This window comes from Penicillium angulare, assembly GCF_028827245.1.
Source record: "Penicillium angulare strain IBT 27051 chromosome Unknown utg000012l_segment0_segment0, whole genome shotgun sequence".
Classification (NCBI taxonomy): Eukaryota; Fungi; Ascomycota; class Eurotiomycetes; order Eurotiales; family Aspergillaceae; genus Penicillium; species Penicillium angulare.
This window is the reverse complement of record NW_026623171.1, coordinates 546,928-565,324: the sequence shown is the minus strand read 5'-3', so window position 1 is coordinate 565,324 and position 18,397 is coordinate 546,928. Positions and strand designations below refer to the sequence as shown.

Genomic DNA, 18,397 nt, shown 5'->3' with positions numbered 1-18,397 from the left:
GGATCCATTCAAGCTCTTGCCCTTCCCCATGCGAGCTTCCTCGAGAATTGGAATTCACAGTCAAAGATTTGTGTTGCAAGTCGTGTAGATATATGTCTTTTTCTTTCCAAGGCTGCGAAAGATGGGAGCGGATACCACGGTCACCAGTCTACAGCTCACCGTCTCGTAACATAAATGAAGCTAAAGTCCAACATGCCCTTAAAACTTGCATTTGTTGAGTCCATTTTCAACAACCTAAGTATATTGCTGCGATTTGAATAAGTCTTAGTGTTCAGTTTCGTTTTATGTGTGATTTCAGACTTACCATTTGCATACACAGCGTAGGTATCTGCATTCATTACCGCTTCACGACTGTTCAACCCCATAGCAGCGAGATAGCCATATGCCAGGTCCTCTGTCCCAGGGCTATACACACCGGGCGCATGTGTGAATTCATGCAGTGAGGTCGTCGCACGGTCCTGGTAATGGCATTCCTTTGTAAGGTTTGGGAGGTACGAATAGTAGAGTGCACAGTTGCATATTGTGTTTTGACTTGGGATTGTGTATGCCAAAACATTACTCTCACAATATCCAAACTCGTCATTACAGTAGTAAGATGTGGCCCCCGTTGCTGTTAAATTAGCCTCTTTTGCTACTGCCTGTAGCCTTGCTGACACAACAGCTCGAACAGAGCCGTTTGTTGTCTTGAAGTACTCTTTGAATTTCTGAGCAGAGCCATAAAGTGCAGCCTTCGCTGCAGCACTAGCTAGAGCGGTGGTGCTATTCAAGGCCTTTTGAAGACCCTGACTTAACTTTGGATCGGTGCATTGTATTCTAGCTCGGCGTTGCAGAGGTTTGATGGCTTTCCTCACTCGAGAAGCTTTCGCCGCATCTACCTCAATCTGGAGGTCATTGGAATAATATAGCAAATAGCCAGAAACTGTATTGTTTTGTACCAAAGGGACCAGGCCTTGAGAGCGTAGTGATATAGAGCCCCCTCGTGACAGATCGCTGGTTTCTGAAATGTCGAATTCATCCTCGGTAGTTTGCCCAGGTAGCAGAGTTGTAAAAGCCTCTGATGTAATACCTTCAAGCCTGATACGCCGCTTGATGCCCTCAAACACGATCTCGGTGTCTACCTGTGGAGTAAATATTAAATAATCAATTCAGTATGAGAATGTCTTCGTACTATTTTGATACACGGCAACCTTTTTGACAGGGGCGCTGTCGCCGAAGAAATTGAGATGCATGTAAGTCACTTCCTGGCCGGTATTTTTAACCACAGCCTTGATTCGAGTGTTACCGATTTGACTCAATACAACATCTATCCCAAAATGCTGGCCAATATCGGTTGGTAGAGCAGCCAAATAAGGTACTAAACCCAGAAATATCGGATAAAAGGCACTTAAACGCATGATGGGCCGATATTAATGCGATTATATACAGCTCGATGAGTGGTGGTTATGACCAAAGCTATCAAAGAACTTTAAGATTCGTCAAACATACATATCGAAGGGACGATATGAGCACAATTTATAGCCCGCAAAAGAGCTTTCATCCACCGGGGGGTTGTGGGCGGTTTTGCAAAGACGTTCCCTACTAACCGGGATCATCTACTAGTACGAATGAAATGTGAAGGTGGTACCACAGTCTCTTGAACAGCAGACATGACAGGATATTCTCCTGTGACCAGCATAAAAAGCCCTCACACAATTCCGTTGTAATTCGTTATCGCGAAGCTGTGAGGCCTAGCTTTCACTTAGTATTGACCCACTATTACTCAGATCCTCTGCCCTCGAATATTCCAACTTCACGAGGAAATTTATCCATTCCTGCTAGGTCAGCTGAGTTGTTACTTTGCTGAAGCACTGTAATTTGAATGATGGTTAATGGCGCCAGGGCATGTCACACTCAAGCCCAAGCCTTACGGCTAAAACTACTTGCAAGAGGATCATGCATAGCAGCTGTAAAGAGATGATCTCTCTAAGGCATCAAAGTGAAAAACTGAGTTATCAAAATAATACGATAGATCTGTATCGGATACAGCGCTGGCCAGTCAAATGCTGCCGCCTCCACGAGATGTTCTTTCATCTTGTGATGGTAACATTTATATTTCTCCAAGACTTCTATTCCCACACAATATGTGTTATTGACCGTGGATGGTTGCACAAACCGGCAAATTCAGAACAACTGTCAATACAGGGGGCTAAACTTTAGAGCCATCTCAGTCGGACGTCTGGAGCTATGAATTCAGTTTAATATAATTTAATACCAATGAGTTTTCGATTCATTCGAGGGCACATTAGGGCTGACAGAGATCTCAGAGTTCAACCCCGAACAGTAATTTAACTTAAATAATTGCCTTGAAAATGCGATTTGAGGTTATCGGCAAAACTGTAAAGGCTAAGCACACTTTGGGGTCCAAATTATGAAGCCACTGGGAGAATATTCGACTATAGTCAGTGAACTGGTATTTCTTTGATGGTGAAAAGATTTTAGTTAGCACGCATAATATTCTCACATGAAATCTTGAAGGCCACCGCTACTTGGTTCATGTTCGGGGAATTTGGCACGCGACTTGGGCAGCGCCGTTAGCTGATGTCACTGTATCCCAATGATAAGGTCGAGCAGATGTAAACCAAATAAGAATTATGTAGAGTTTGTAATTTTCCACGTCAAATGATCCCTATCGGAGCATTTGGTGGCCATTGCGCGGGCTGAGCATGTGCCCTGAAACCTAGCAGTTCATTCTGTGACACTGGCAGGCTCGGATCATATTATTCGATGCTTTTCAACCCCTTGGCCGTGAACTTATATTTGACTGATTAATAAAAACTATTTTCCTTGTATAGGTGACTGGGTATCATGTAGAAAATGTGGACCAAAGATAATCAGTTTTCGGAGTCGAATAAATTAGGAGACAGTGATGAGATGTGTTTCATTAATTGCCAACCGAGCTTGACTTGAAGACATTCATACTAGAGTGAAGATGAGAGAAACTTGGGAAAGCAATCGTGTAATCTCAGCATTTGAGACACAATAGTCCCTTGCAGATTGTATAAGAATTCTTATGATTAAAATAAAGACGTTTATCATGCATTTGAAGGCGCTTTCTAGTCCTTGATTCGATTTCCAAGCAGAAGTTTTGACCTGTCATATAATATAAGAGACTCGAAGGGGGCACGGTTATACACTGTAACAGTCGGATGTAATTTTACCTGCCGCTCGCTTACTCACAGATCGATCTACTTTTCAACTGAGCCTCCAAAGTCGTCGTAGATTTAGAGTCGAAATTGAAGTCGGTGAAATAAACCAAATTGTAAGCATAATCCTGTAAAGCGTGACCTCAGGCTGTCCGCAGTCAATACCAGAAGGGGACCTGTAAGAAGTTTCAGTTAAAGGTCAAAGGCAGACTGCTCAATTTTTGAAAGCGTGTTGTTTTGTGGCTTAGGAGCCCGCGTGGCTATGAACTATTTCGGTCACAATAAAAAAAATGGTATATTCCGCGCGTCAGACCTTGAATCCGTCCATATCACCAATACAAGTATTAATCTTAGGTGAGACCTAGCAAGGACCGGAGAATGATGCCACGATCTCTTGAAGTTACCTAGATAACTTTGAGGGAGGCTCATTTTAACATCTTGTATATGCTCCATATAGAATAATGATAGGGTAATGGAAATAAGATTACGATCTAGAACCCAAGCTTAATATTAAGTCTTGAACGGCCACTTAAGCATGGCCAAGCAAATGGAGAGACATGGAAATAATTTGATAGGAATTGAGATAAATTCAATGCCATTCGATGATCAGAATCAGAATGCGCATAAATATTCATCCATAATCACAGTATAAGTATAGATTGTGTCATTGACACAAAAAAGCCAAGGCAGACAGATAGACCGAGAGATGTTTTCCTGCATCCACAGAAGTACCTTGTTGGATGCCTAAAGACTATATAGTTGAAAGCTCATGACTACCCACTATGAAGAATAGTTGGACTTAAACGTACTCCACAGTGACGCTGCTGGAGGAGGTTGAGACAGATGTAAGGATTGAACCACTGTCGCTTTCGATATCCATGAGAGTGGCACCGGAGGGTCCAACGCTGGTACTTCCATCAGTAGCTGCGGCGTTCGAGAAGGTGACGGTTCCGAAGTTGGCGAAAGGAACCAAAGAGTCATTCTCTTCGAAATCCTCAACGATCCACTCGGCGTTGTATTCGCACAAGTCACCGTCCACACCACCAGTGAAGGTGTGAGTCACAGTCTTGCCAGTTGAAACATTTTCGATGGTAGCAGTTCCAGCAGTCTTGGAGGTGGCATCAACGGTCACCTTGATGACATTACCGGCAGAAATAGTGATGCCAGAGAAGTCATACGCATAGTCGGGGTACCACTCGTACCAAGCATCATAGGAGACAGTGCTTCCTTGAATACAGAAGTCAACACCAGTTTGAAGAATAGCAGTTGAGCAGGTGTCGCCATCAATGCCGACCCAAGCCGAAGCACAGTATTGCTCGCTGGAAGAGCCACCACTAGGGACCTTGGGAGTTGGGACGGTGAATTCAGCGGTGACTGCAGTATAGCCGGTTCCGATGAGAACGGCACCAGCCCAGTTTGAGCTGTACTCAACCTCAGAAGTGTTCTTGAGGTTGATAGCCTCGCTGGTACCGGGCTTGAAAGGAGGATTGCTGCGGCGAGAAGTAGAGCGGCCTTCAAGACGTGCTGCACGGCGAGCTTGACGCTGAGAAGTCAAAGGAGCGGCAAGGGCACCTGCGAGCAGAGTGCTGCCAACGGCGATATTAGAGAACTTCATGGTCAAGACTGCTTTGTTTCGAAAGAGCTGAGCTTGAGTTGATCGGTGGGAAGTAGATTGGAGGATGGAGTAGGAAGCTGATGCGATGAAAAAGAAGAATGAACCTGGGATAGAAGGCCTGGCTTTATACAATTTCCCAGCATAATCTATATTGCCATGAAGGCTGTATAGGGTTTAGGGCCGTGAGGGATTCAATGTCAAGTCCACACTATGAGACTTCATGTTGATGCAACATGATTGTTCATCAGGAGAGCCAATAGGCTGACCAAAATAGTAGATTTACGCCTGACCGGTCAATATCTGAGGCCGTCGGAGACCGATGTGACCGTCGAGGTAGCCAGCAGCAAGAGGCGCTAAGGATGTTTCTGCAGAGACCGATAAGTTATCGCTCTCCACATGGGAATAGTCAAGATCGCGTCAACATGCACGTATCATTCTTCGTAAAAGTTCAGCTAGTCCGGAGGCACTTCCGAGAAACATATGATAAATAACAGGTCTAAGGACCTAGCAGAAATCTGCTACGCTTCATCAAAATAACTACAAGAAAAAAGAAGGAGGTGGGCTTTGGCCTGGGTCGGGGTACAGCAGGGGCGTGCCTGGCTTGCGATAGTGTGATCTTTCCATCAGGAACAGGAACAGGAGCATGCAAGAAATTACTCGCGGAGATTGGCTGTTCTAGTCCTAGAATGGATGAAAGTAGTGCACAGTGCACTACTCAGACGGGTGGCTTCTCTACTACTTGGGGCGATTCCCGATATTGCTGAAGATAGCGGGTCTCCAGATTCGTCAACAGAAGACCCGAGCCAGCCACATACCCCTCTCTAAGCGGGCTAGGAATTAATCCGGTAGATTTAGCAGCATAGAGAGATACGGATCACCGACGGTCACTCATATCGTGATGGCGAGGGGCTTGAATTTGGCACCTAGATCAAGAAGGGGCTGCATGCAATTGTGTAGAGTAGATTCACATCAGATGGACCCGAACAAACAAGGTAGCGATCGGCCTGTTCATTTGTGAAGAATGGGGGTGATTTTCGATAAGCGAACTTGATGCGATGTTACTGTGGCGCACAGGCTAAGAGACCCATATAATTAGCAGGCCAAGCTTTCGGCCAGGAGGAATGCCGACGGCAGAACCCAAAATTCTCACTCCAATGAAAAGCGGAAATGAAAGAGAAAATGAGAGAGAGAAAAAAAGACAGAGACGAACAGACAAAAGCTGCTTACAAAAACAAACAAATAAAGTCGTTCTGGCGTGCTATTCCAGTGACCCTGAAGTCTGAATCCGAGGCCATAAGCCAAGTCGTTTCAAGCTTCCACCATCCTCGTGGCGCCATGTCCGAGTGCAGATACCCCAATCATTTCGATAAACGGCCAAGCGGGGGTTTATGCACAGTCTGGCTCTAGATCCAACTGAATGACAGGGCTGGGACGAGGGGAACCCACCGTTGAGGAGCGATCGAGGATGCTAATTTGCTATCTTTAAGGGCGAGGGAGAGGTCAGCAGTGACTGATAGGGAATACTCCGTTCTTGTGGCTTTATTAAATGCCGCCAATCATTGCCCCTCTTAGCTAGGCTGGAGGTGGAGCGTGCGCGCCACCCCATTCAATGGCCGGCTTTTACGGCAACGACTCGCTGTAAGGCAAGGACCGTGTCACAAGGTTCTCGAATGCAACAAGCAGGCCTTTTTTTTTATTAGTAAATGATCCTTCAGATCACGCCTCAACCAATCCCCAGAAAACAAGAACAAAGGGCATATTCAGAGGCATATTGTGGAGATTACTCAAGGAACAGGCATCGGTCGTTGAGACCTATTGTGGAAATCAACGCCGACGGTGAAGATCATTTGGTCTTAAATTTCAACTGTTAAATAACTAGTAAAGAGCTAGTAAAGGATCTTACCAACAAAGACATCTGATCTAGTTGGTATTGAGGATGCGCCACCAACCGGAGTTTGACGGAATAAAGTCAGTGCTCTGAGGCACTACTAGCATGTAGCGTGTCAAAAACAAAAACAGACTCCTTCGCCCCAGTAATCAGAGAACAAAATCCGCTTGGCCCATTGATTCAATGGCAATTTCGTGTATTGAGCGACGGGCTAATTTCCAAAATAGCACTTCCAAGCTAGCCCTCACTTGCTTCTGAGAGGAAGTTAGTCAATGTAAAATGCTAAACTCCCTGTTTACAAATGAGAAATGCATATATGCAGGGACAGTATGCAAATCAGAACCCTGACCGCCACAGCCTATTCTTCAGCTCTATAATTAGTCAGTAAATGCACTAGCTGCAAACCAACTCTGCAGGTTAATGTATGGCCTTTGATCGCTTTCTATAGATTATCCGTGGATACTCTCCATGGTCCGGCAATAATTTTGACTGTTCGTCCAGCCCTGGAGGCAAGTCCTTGTCTTTCAAAGATGTCTGGCGAAGTAACGACAGTGCGATATTGGGTGCTCACCCTTCTTTATATCCATAAATGTTAGCTAAACTTAGGATTTTCCAGTTGCAAAGTAAAGGGCGCAGCCAGAGTGGTTGTTCAAGTATATGAAGCTGGTAAATATTTCATGAAATCGTTTGAAAAATTCGGTTACTGTAAGTTTTTATGCAACTCCAAGTCTTGGCCGTATCCAAGAGATCAATGGGATAAATTTTGTTGGTAAACGACTCGCCAGTGTCGAGCAGATATGGAACATAGAGTTGAAGTTCTCTACGATCAAGCAATATTTCACTTCCAACTATGTAACAGGATATTACTAAGGTGAGTATGGGCAGGGAAACATTTGAAGGAGATGCAGTTGCTGACTGCCTGCAACTTCAACACTCACAAATCCAGAAATAATCGTTTTAGGAGACCTAGAAGAGTAATAGTCTCCCGAGAATACGTGACCAGAGAGAAAGCCTGGCCGTGTAACTCTTGACACGCGCAGAGGAGCGGTTGATAAGAACTTGATGCTTTAGATGACTCAAAACCATGTAATCACAGCTCTCATCGCAGATGCGATAAATCGCCGAACTGATGATGAAGCTATCATCCTATCTCCTCCGGGAATGATTCCAATTGATCTCGGGTAAATATTGGTAATGTCGCGGCTTTTGGGAGATTTTCAACTAGTTTTGCGTTTAATGTTGCAATATAACTGACAAACCAAGTGCATGCCACCATCGATGCCTCCGGCACCTTTGCGGCACCGTCAATAACTCTTTTGGTGCCAAAAAGTCTCCAATTGATTCTGTGTGTTAGTGCAGCTTGCATGGCAATATTTTGCGCAACGTTGACCAAAATTGGAGTTGTGTCCGGAAAGAGAGATGCGACGATATCCGTGCCTGAAGCAGCCAGCCCCACTTCAAGATGTTAAGGCCTGAGGCTCCACTTATGGTCTCCAGCTAGCTCTCCTTCTCTCAAGATCATACAAACAATTTGGTTACACATTTTTCGAAGCTAGGGGAACTTCGAAATTCGGGACAAGTAGTATATTGATGAGAAGTGGTGATCTTCAAAGCAAGAATGAAGAATTCATGTCTCGCTCTGAGCGCTATTTTATCCGAATGGCGGAGTGATAGTTCTGAGTTTGAGGAAGACGTAATAACATTTCCAACCCGTCCTAAATTGTAGTTTTCCTGGACTTCGTTTCGCGGTGCACTATTGACCAGGCCGATCTCGTCGCCTGGTGGCTATTTATTACCTAACTAAATGCCAGGCCGTACAGTATGTGGGGATGGGATCCATAACAGATGCGGGGTTAAGCTTCACATGGAGAATCTGGGGGTCGGCAAAACAGAGATCGTCAGAGTTGTTCAGCTGTGATTATCGGACCTTTTCCGCGGGTAGAGGGTCCTCTATACAAATAAAGTTCTCTGCGGTTCTTGAAGAGTAAAAATTTACTATATCTTCTCACCAAGTCTCGATTGGAGGCTAGTTTGCGAATGGTTGCATATCCCTTTCATACTCAGTATCTCTATTCTTTTATATCTACAAAGACGAATTGAACCTTTTTCAAAGAGATGGGTCGACTCAGATATTGGGCTGAGAAAATACAGGCTCCCACGGAGCCTGGCCTGACCACAGCAGAGCTAATGTTGACAAATGATGACCTCCGTCCAGGTAAATGAGCCGACTCCACAGAGATATCCGAGTTGGAATGCCATATACTAGACAAATATATCGAGCGAAAAAGCAAAATTATATCCCATGAGCTACAAGAGACTAATTTAAGACAACTAGTTGAACCCGAGCGTCGACAATGGGGATGGCTCAACTTTGTTGCATTCTGGATCGCAGACTCTTTGAACGTGGTTGGTCTCATCTCTACCTTGTTTCTGAATACTGCTTTATGAGGATACAAAGTCACTGACTCGAAATTCCCTTCCACCCCAGAACACATGGATGATTTCATCCTCTATGATAGTTGATGGCCTCTCTTGGTGGCAATCTTGGCTTTGCGTCTGGATCGGGTATACTATAGCTGCTTTATTCGTATGCCTACTCGGTCGGATTGCAGCTATCTATCGAATTCCATTTGCGGTAACCAATCGTGCGTCTTTTGGTGTATGGGGTTCTTTTTGGCCCATTCTCAACCGGGCAGGCATGGCTGTCATCTGGTATGGAGTTCAGGTAAGACTTCTGTATCCCATTTCGATGACCCGTATATTGATCAATGGTTTCCTCTGATAGACCTACCTTGGAGGTAATTTTTGTCAACAATGAGGCATCCCACCAAGAGAAGTTCAAAAATTTGCTGACAAAGTTCAAAAGGCGAATGTGTCACCCTCATGATCCAGGCTATTTGGCCTAGTTATGCCAATTTACCGAACTCAATGCCTGCTAGTGCTGGAGTGACCACAAAAGATTTTGTGAGCTTCTTTCTCTTCTGGCTCGGATCACTACCCGCTCTTTGGTTCCCAATTTATAAAATCCGTCATCTTTTTACGGTCAAGGCATATTTCTCCCCGGCGTGTGCTATCGCATTCTTTGGGTGGGCCATTGCCCGAGCCCACGGACTCGGCCCTATTATGACTCAGTCAAATACTGCTCACGGAAGCGCACTTGCTTGGGTATTTGTGAAAAGTATTATGAATTGCATTGCCAACTTCGCTGCTTTAGTCATTAATAATCCTGACTTCGCGAGATATGCCCGCAAGCCGCAAGATGCTCTCTGGCCGCAACTAATCACAATTCCTGTTGGATTTGCCATCACTTCATTCATTGGAATTGTTGTTTCTTCTTCATCAAATGTCATTTTTAACCAATCTGTCTGGAATCCATTGACTCTTTTAGGGATGTTCTTGGAAGATGCTAGCTCGGCGGAAAGATTTGGCATTTTTGTTATTGCCAGCGGATTTGCTTTGGCACAGCTGGGAACAAACATTGCGGCCAATTCGGTTTCTGCTGGAACGAATTTAACAGCTTTACTGCCACGATTCTGTACAATCAGACGCGGCGGTTATATTTGCGCCGCTATTGGGCTTGCTATGTGTCCCGTACGTATTATTACTTAGCTTCCTCCTGGTTAACATGCATCATAACTAACGATTCAATAACAGTGGACCCTCGTCGCATCATCTAATAAGTTTACCCTATACCTCTCTGCGTATTCCGTTTTCTTATCGGCGATCGCTGGGGTGATGGCCAGCGACTACTATCTGGTGCGCAAGGGTTATTTGGAAATCCATGAACTATACAGTGCCAGCCGTGATGGCCCTTATTATGGGACATTTGGTATATCGTGGCATGGATATGCCGCTTATTTCAGTGGCATTTTGGTTAACATTGTCGGGTTTGCTGGTGCGGTGGGGGTCAATGTTCCAGTCGGTGCAGTATACGTTTATGATGTCAACTATTTTTCCGGGTTTATTGTGTCCGGTGGAGTGTACTGGCTGCTTGCTAAGTACGTGGTTCCCATTCCTGCGACGAGTGAGACATGGAACGAAATCCCATATGAAGTGGACACCCCGCTTGATGAGGAGAAGAAAGTGGGGGACTCCACAGTGGAGCACCAGGAGTGAGCCTCGGCCATTATACTGTAGCCGATATCGGTGGTTAAAGCCATAAATACAAATAGCTATCGAGTAAACAAAAGACTTTTCTCCTTACTCCTAGACACCACGTCTCAAGTCAGCATATGAATGCAGTGTTCCAGCTCGGCAAAGTAATACGATGGTCTCCATAGCTCCACCCCACGATAATCCCTCAGTTACCCCATTCTCACCCTAGTCAGGTTGGCCTTCGTGCTTTGACCCAATTCTCATTAGCATCGGGCACCTAATTGACATTATCCAGGTGACTGGAGCCATATCGGCTACTAGCTTGCATGCTCAGATTGAGCTACCAACGTCATATCTCCCCTTATGCTTCCCTCTAGGGCTAAGCTTCGATGCCACAAGCATTACCTTTCCGCGGAAAGTGTATAGATTAGTGGTGGTGATCGACCCCAACACCCGCTTTTGTGTTTTCATCGAGTAATATAATCCTGCAGAACCCCAAATATTTCTTATCTTTGTTTTCTTTGACAGAATTTAATCGAGTAATTCTTGCAAAATCCTGCGTCACTATCAGCCATATGCGTTAAATCAGTTTCAATCGAGTAATAGCAGTTTTTATGCGCGATTCCATCTGTTGTCAATAACTTGAACATGGATATGCTACCCAAAAGTACTTCTTCGCTAATCACAGCACTGCTCACAGAAGAATACTATCATATGATATACTACTACTTCCCCACATGCGCACTATAACTTGATTTGCTATCTGAGCCCATTACAGTCATCTCTGAATATTCCTTCAAGTTGTCCAGCAATCTTTCAAAATCGCTGTCTTGGGACGTTTTAGTTTATTCGATCATTCGCCTTTCAATAGAAGCACATGCTTTCGGAGGGCGGATATGACTGTTTCCAATTTATCGCCGAAATTGACAAGAGATGCCTCGCTCGGTGGCCCCTCTTTCCGCAATGTGTCAGCTTGTAAAAGATGTCGATTGCGAAAGCACAGATGTGATCAATCTCTCCCCCGATGCAAGCCTTGTGAGAAATCCCAATCTCGATGCGTTGGCTATGATCCAATCAGCAAACGAGAGGTTCCACGGAGTTACGTTTATTATCTTGAGAATCGACTGAAGTACCTTGATTCGCTCCTCTTTCGTCACAAAATTCCCCTCAACCCGGGTATCGAACTTGAAGATCCTGATATTCCATGCAAAGAACAGCGCGATTTATCTTGTTCCAACGAGGAGTATGATCGATCTAAAAATACCACTTCGCCAAAAGTTAGGCAAGATGAATGCGATTCTCAATACTCAGAGCAAGATGATATCTTTCTTGGGAGCGTAGAGTCTCTGACAATTTCTACAAATGACCCATGCTTCCGTGGTACTACAAATTTCAGAGTCCTCTCTGCAACTGGAATTGAGAAAGTTCTATCTGGAGCGACGGTACGACATGTGATGACGAAGGAGAGTCGAGGTGCCAGAAATGAAGACACCGGGTCTGTTCGCACCTCATTATATGACCTTTTATTTGATGGCCCAAAGGCAGAATCATTGGAGCTCCCTCGCCAAAGAGAGGAAGCTGAAGAGTTGACAAGACTCTACTTTGAGCACATAAATCCATATACACCTGTTTTGCGCCGTGACGACTTTCAGAAAATCCTGGATGACTTATATTTGGTTCCTAAAGGGGTTGTTTGTTCCCTGAAGTTGTATACTGCCTTTATGGTTTTTGCGATTGGAGCTGAAAAGAAAAATCTATCCATTATAAAAGATGAGGATGCAAATAACCACGTGTCGCCAAAAGAGGACTCACCCCATGTCTTAAATGCACCGGAGCTGTATAGGTCATCTGCAATGGTCCACCTTGAATCATACCTTTCCATTTCTCGACCTTTAGATTACCCGAGAAAACTCGAGGAATTGCAAGCACTGATTTTACTCTCCCTGTGCACGCTACTCAGACCCGCAACTCCTTCATTGGAAAGACTGGTCCATGTAGCTATGCGTTCCGCTACGGATTTACGCCTTTACTCCGATTATAACTTCGCATCGAGGTCTGGAGGGCATGATTCTGACCCGGAAGAGCCTAGATACAATTCCTTCGGTGGCAACGACATTGTGGATCTGCGTCGTCGTTTATGGTGGTCTATATATAGTTTGGAACGTCTTTCTGCTCCCTACTTAGGTCGCCCATTCTTCATTCCAGATGAAGTCGTGACTACTCAATACCCATCCACAGCCGACGATTCCCCTCTCAATGGGAATGAGCCTCTCAATTTGAACTTGAAGATCTCTCAGAATTTGCCAAGCTACAGATATGCAACACATCATGTTATGAAACTGAGGACTTTGCAGTCTGAAATCCACCGCATGATCCAATGTCAGCATTCCTGCTCCACTGGTACCGATCACTCATTTCAATCGTCTCTCGAGACGTCTCGATCCCTTGCTAGATGCGGCAAATTTATTAGCTGGCGGCGAGATATGACTACAAAACTCGATAGATGGAGACTGAATATCCCAAGGTCATCTCAAACTTGCCTTAATGGATGCGAATATATGATGGAGTTGGAGTATTGGCAAAATATCATCACATTATATCGTCAAAATGTGTTGATTCCCGAGGACATTGTCGAGGATCATTCCATTGATCCTCATCCTTGCCAATGTTTGAATGAGTCCCGCGAATCGGAGTTGACAGAAAGCTACTTCAAACTGGTGAAAGCATGTCAAAGAGTTATCCAACTCTACCGTGAGATGCGGTTTCTTGGCTTGAACAACATTTCGTATTTGTCGACGAACTGGATATTTATTGCAGGTGAGCAGAAGTCTCACTACAATTACATTTTGCGCAGTCTAATTCGCAGATATCAGGTAGTTTTTTTCTTTGCTCATTCTGGAGTTCCGTTCAGGTGGCCCAAGGAATGGTATGTGTTTTGCTAGCTTTGACAAGTTGCTATGAATCTAACATTGAAGAACCAGTCATTTCAAGTTCTCGATCACACTGTTCTTACTGCTCTAGCTCTACTGGAAGAGCTGGAAGGTGAATATCCTCTCGCAAAGGTATTTCGAACCACGTTCTATCAAATGAGTGTCAAAGTACTCGCGCGATTTTTCTCAACCGACTACCGTCAATTACATGACAAATACCCATATACATGGAGACCTGAAAGTTTCTCGCGTAAACCACGGAATTCACAGAGCCCGGATCACTCTCTAATATTTAATTGGAACCGATTTTCCAACTCCCAGGAGGGTGTTTGGAGGAGTCAATTTGACTTTGACCAACCCCTTCCAATGTCTCCCTTTTCATCGACATCCGAGGAACAGACTGACTCTACCAATAAACAGACAGGAACAGCTGGTGAAGTTGTCCATATGTCAAGTCTAAGTTCAGGTGGCCAGGTGAACTTGGAATTGCCAAAGCCAGAACGTCTTAGCTCCGCTATATCGGGCCCAATATCGGTAAAAGAGTTAAGCCCATCGAGCGGAAATATGAATGCACCTGATGATTCACATCACCCACGGACTTATCAGAGTTTGGAATATAGTACATGGTGGCCTGAAAACTTTGAAGACCTCTTGGAAGACATACCTGATGACTGCACATTACTTAACAGCCCAGGGTCACATTTTAATAACTTAACGCAATTTGTGTGAAGCTGACTGGATTATTGGAGTCATCACAGAAGTCGTTGGACTCATACAGTGTTTCATTCATTTTTATAGCTACCTATTTTCAATTGTATTGTTCATTATTTGTGCGATATATTCACATTCCTGCGAGTTATTTATGTATCTACTTGTCCAATAATCTTTTAACAAAGTAAACTTGAATAAGATCTACTTTCGTACACCCTATGGACCTATACGGTCACACATACCAGGAATTAATGCAGGACACCAATAGACATCGATGAGAATATAGACATATATTGTTTACTTGTTCAAACTTAGATGTTGACAAGGTCTCACCGCGGGATTAAATGCCTTGGGCTAAGTAGCTTCGGCTAGTCGTGGAGCCCATCTTATACCCCGCGGCCGCCCGGACGCCCCCACCTCCTCAGTGCACACCTGGTCATCGAAATATTTGAATAGTAGAAGCAGGTTTGCAGCTGCAAGATCTTGCGCCATGTCTTTGCACGACATAAAACCACGTCCTCTTTTAGAAATCGCATGTTTCAATGGCACATCGGCCATCAGTGCGGCTGAAGGCGGGGCCGATCGGATTGAGTGAGTGATCGCTATTTCACCACCTTACCCCTTATCCCCTACCCCTTGCCGGTCTGCTCTGCAAGCAAATAAATCTTTTGTTAGTCAAGAGCATGTTAACTGATATACATATAGATTATGCCATGATTATGCATCTGGGGGGCTTTCACCAGACCCAGGGGTGTTATCGCAGCTGAAATCCCAGTTGTCGATTCCAATCTTCGTGATGATCCGCCCACATTCCGAAGGCTTCGTCTACAACAAGGAAGATTTTGAGATCATGAAATCCACTTTGGTTGCTATGAAGGAAGCTGGAGCGGATGGTTTTGTTTTTGGAATTCTAAACCAAAAACAACCAGGGGATACCAACTCGAACTCATGGATTGACATTGAGAGAAATACAGAACTGGTTCGACTCGCTGGAAGAAAACCATGTACTTTCCATCGCGCCTTTGATTGCATTCCAGAGCATCACTGGGGTGCGACGCTGAGTGAACTTGCAAAATGTGGCTTTGCTTCGATATTAACAAGTGGCGGCCCGTCGGGGAATACCGCGTTGGAATGCATTGATGAATTAGGTCGCCTTTTTCAAGAGCTTCGTCGCGTTCAACAAATTCTCCCGGTTGGTACTCGGGTGCCAGAAATTATAGTGGGAGGGGGTGTGAGGCCTTCTAATGTACGGCTCTTGAATGAGAAAACATCTGCGCCTGTGTTCCATTCAAGTGCGCTGGTTAATCAGACTGATGATGTTGACGTGAATGAAGTGGGCAAACTCAGAGAGTTAATTGTTTAATATTAATACTAGTAAAATGAATGTATCCCAAGCCTCTCTTAAGTGCAATTTTGGAATGGACTATTGCGTTTTAGATTTTGTTTTCTCAGATTCCGGAGCCGACTGCAATATTCTTCTAGGACGCTGATCGATTCGAAACCAAACACATGTTGCGACATTGCGGTACGTTGTATTGGACACGGGGATATTCTAATGAATTTTCAACTCTGCTTCAAGTTGCTCCTCAAGGACCTCCGTGTCAATGACCTTTTGTCCCCGCCGAATTTTCTCAACATCTGGTACGGACGAGTGCTTCTCCCCTTCAAAGATGGCGTCTATTTCCTCCAGAGTCTTGCCTTTAGTCTCGACCCAGAAGTATGCCTATTACTGTCAGCTATCGTGGGAATATGTGAGAAGTACTCTTGGGCAAAGAAGACATACAATAAGACCGAGTATGATGAGGTCCCAAGACGCGTTGATCATATACATCTTCCAGCCAATGTTTCCAAGTCCAATTGGCATAATGAAAGTAAACACCAACCTTGTGCTCGGTTAGCAGACTTATCAAAGTAGCATAATATATGGTGCTGACTTACGCGAATGCATTGAGAACAAATGAAGAGAAAGCCACTCCATTCGCACGAATTGAGTAATTCATGATCTCCGGGGGATAAAGATAGAGAAGTGGTGTCCACGCAATTGAGTAAAAGCCTTGGAATAGAAACATCATGGCCACATTTCCGTAAACCAAAGAGTTCGACGCGTCTTTCGGATTAGCAGCATATACCTTCGATAATCCGCCAATGATGAATAGACATGCACTCAAAAGAATTTGTGAAAGCATTGCTGTTGGCTTTCTTCCCCATTTAGCCAAAAGTTGAGTTCCTATCAGGGAGCATATCAAGCACCAAGCATTTAGAACAACACTCTGTGAAGCGTCAGGTCAATAAAACAAAATATGAAATCTTCCTCAAAGGGAAAATACTTACTGCTTTCAGTTGATCGTTCGTGTCAGTAATACCTGCGCTGTTGAGCTCGGAACCAAAGTAGTACGACGCAATGATATTTCCAGCTATACAAGAAAATGGTCCAGGGGACATCCCGATAAGAAGCCGCTTCCGAGCAGAGGGTGTTCTGAAAATCTCCATGGGACTCATTGCCGATCCATTCTCCTTTTCCCATTTCAAAGTGTCCACAATCTCTTTAAATATAGCAATGACTATTGGATCCGACAGATTTCCGTTTGCGTTTGTCTGAGCCACAGAGAGGCGTGCCTCCTCATAATATCCTTGGTGAACAAGCCATCGAGGGGATTCAGGACTGAATTCATAATTAGCCATGAATTGAAAAGGAAGTGGCATCTTAGCTTACATGAATGGCAAGGTCAAGATGCAAAGGCCCGAGAAAACCGCTTGAAATAAAGAGGGAGCTCTCCATGCCCACGTCGACTGCCACTGGCCAGTACCAAGTGTTATACCAGCTGCCATCAAGGCTCCAACACTGCAATCTCCGTTAAAAGCAATTTCATCGTATAGGAATATAGCGGGATTGCGTACTAGAAGAAATCGTTCAAGAGTCCCACGCCCCAAGCCCTCCATCGACTTGGGAATGTCTCTGCGAGGTATACTCCTCCGGCAATACCAGATACTTGAGATCCAAATCCAAGAATAATTCGTGCTACCACAAACATGGCAATATCCTGCGCAGCCGTCTGTAGAATGATTCCCACGATAGTTATGCAAGACCCCCAAAATATGGCAGGGCGACGGCCTAATCGATCCGCTACAACGCCTGATACTAACGGTCCTAGGAAACCACCAATAAAGACAGATGATGTGTTAAGGCCCGTTGTTGCCTCGTTGAGGCGGAAGTAATCTGTATAAGATGGAAGAATATTCAGACCATTCAGCATAGATCCGTCATAGCCGCCTGTCTAGAAATATTACCCATAAATGTTAGCACCCATGTCTGGGGAGCGCTTTGCAATTTACCAATTTAACTCACAGCAGACTGAACAATTGAGCAGATAAGCAACAGTATCGAAACAGTGAATGTCGACTCGGGGACCCAAGCCGGCATCCAACTTCCTGTTGACGTCTTTTTCAACATGAGAGCGTCGACGTGAAATATTTTCAGAGTAGCGATTTGCGACCGGGCTCTATGGCGGTCAAAGGTGTGTTTATCTGAATTTTTGTAGTAAGAGTATCCTCCGTGGAGATTTCCAATTTCGTCTTCTCCGCATCGCTAATATCACCGATAGGATGGATCGTTTCAACACTAGAACGCTGATCAGCGGGGTAGAGATAAAAGATAAAATTGTCATGTACCCCGAGGTGGTATTTAAGCATTTGCCCAATCGATATGTGATTAGTGATAGTGAAGATAAGCGTTTGGTGCAGGGTTGTTCCCTCCCGAGGAGTTGTTTTGACGACTGGAATCACTCGTGGACTCAACATCCGCCCCCCCCCCCCCCCCCCGACCGTGACAAAATTCAAAACATTCACTCTCCAGCGTAAAGTGCTTAGTGCTATCACAGGAAGGTGTGTGCCCCACACGATGAGCCCTTGAATCCATTGACATCTGTATAGAGTTAAAGCGGGGTCGGTGCTCATTAGTGTTCAGCCAGGCGGTTCG

The 18,397-nt window shown here is 44.8% G+C and overlaps 6 protein-coding genes across 6 annotated transcripts; 3 read left to right on the top strand and 3 right to left on the bottom strand.

Moving 5' to 3' along the window:
* Positions 1–155: 155 nt before the first annotated feature.
* On the bottom strand, positions 156–1,394 carry N7478_012850 (uncharacterized protein; the record flags this gene model as incomplete). The annotated part of the gene is made up of 2 exons (XM_056929060.1): positions 156–1,118; positions 1,182–1,394. 2 exons carry the CDS (start codon positions 1,392–1,394, stop codon positions 156–158), a joined length of 1,176 nt encoding a protein of 391 aa, XP_056772422.1.
* A 2,587-nt stretch (positions 1,395–3,981) lies between these two features.
* Positions 3,982–4,797, bottom strand: N7478_012849 (A4/G1 family peptidase; the record flags this gene model as incomplete). Its single annotated transcript, XM_056929059.1, has 1 exon — positions 3,982–4,797. One exon carries the CDS (start codon positions 4,795–4,797, stop codon positions 3,982–3,984), a length of 816 nt encoding a protein of 271 aa, XP_056772421.1.
* Positions 4,798–9,568: 4,771 nt separating this feature from the next.
* N7478_012848 (uncharacterized protein) lies at positions 9,569–10,801 on the top strand (the record flags this gene model as incomplete). The annotated part of the gene is made up of 2 exons (XM_056929058.1): positions 9,569–10,276; positions 10,340–10,801. 2 exons carry the CDS (start codon positions 9,569–9,571, stop codon positions 10,799–10,801), a joined length of 1,170 nt encoding a protein of 389 aa, XP_056772420.1.
* Positions 10,802–11,676: 875 nt separating this feature from the next.
* On the top strand, positions 11,677–13,722 carry N7478_012847 (Zn(II)2Cys6 transcription factor; the record flags this gene model as incomplete). The annotated part of the gene is made up of 1 exon (XM_056929057.1): positions 11,677–13,722. The coding sequence occupies one exon, from the start codon at positions 11,677–11,679 to the stop codon at positions 13,720–13,722; it is 2,046 nt and encodes a 681-aa protein (XP_056772419.1).
* Positions 13,723–14,911: 1,189 nt separating this feature from the next.
* N7478_012846 (copper homeostasis protein CutC) lies at positions 14,912–15,784 on the top strand (the record flags this gene model as incomplete). Its single annotated transcript, XM_056929056.1, has 2 exons — positions 14,912–15,012; positions 15,127–15,784. The coding sequence occupies 2 exons, from the start codon at positions 14,912–14,914 to the stop codon at positions 15,782–15,784; spliced, it is 759 nt and encodes a 252-aa protein (XP_056772418.1).
* Positions 15,785–15,973: 189 nt separating this feature from the next.
* Positions 15,974–17,872, bottom strand: N7478_012845 (hexose carrier protein; the record flags this gene model as incomplete). The annotated part of the gene is made up of 7 exons (XM_056929055.1): positions 15,974–16,144; positions 16,205–16,304; positions 16,360–16,691; positions 16,753–17,083; positions 17,135–17,263; positions 17,320–17,696; positions 17,768–17,872. The coding sequence occupies 7 exons, from the start codon at positions 17,870–17,872 to the stop codon at positions 15,974–15,976; spliced, it is 1,545 nt and encodes a 514-aa protein (XP_056772417.1).
* Positions 17,873–18,397: the final 525 nt, after the last annotated feature.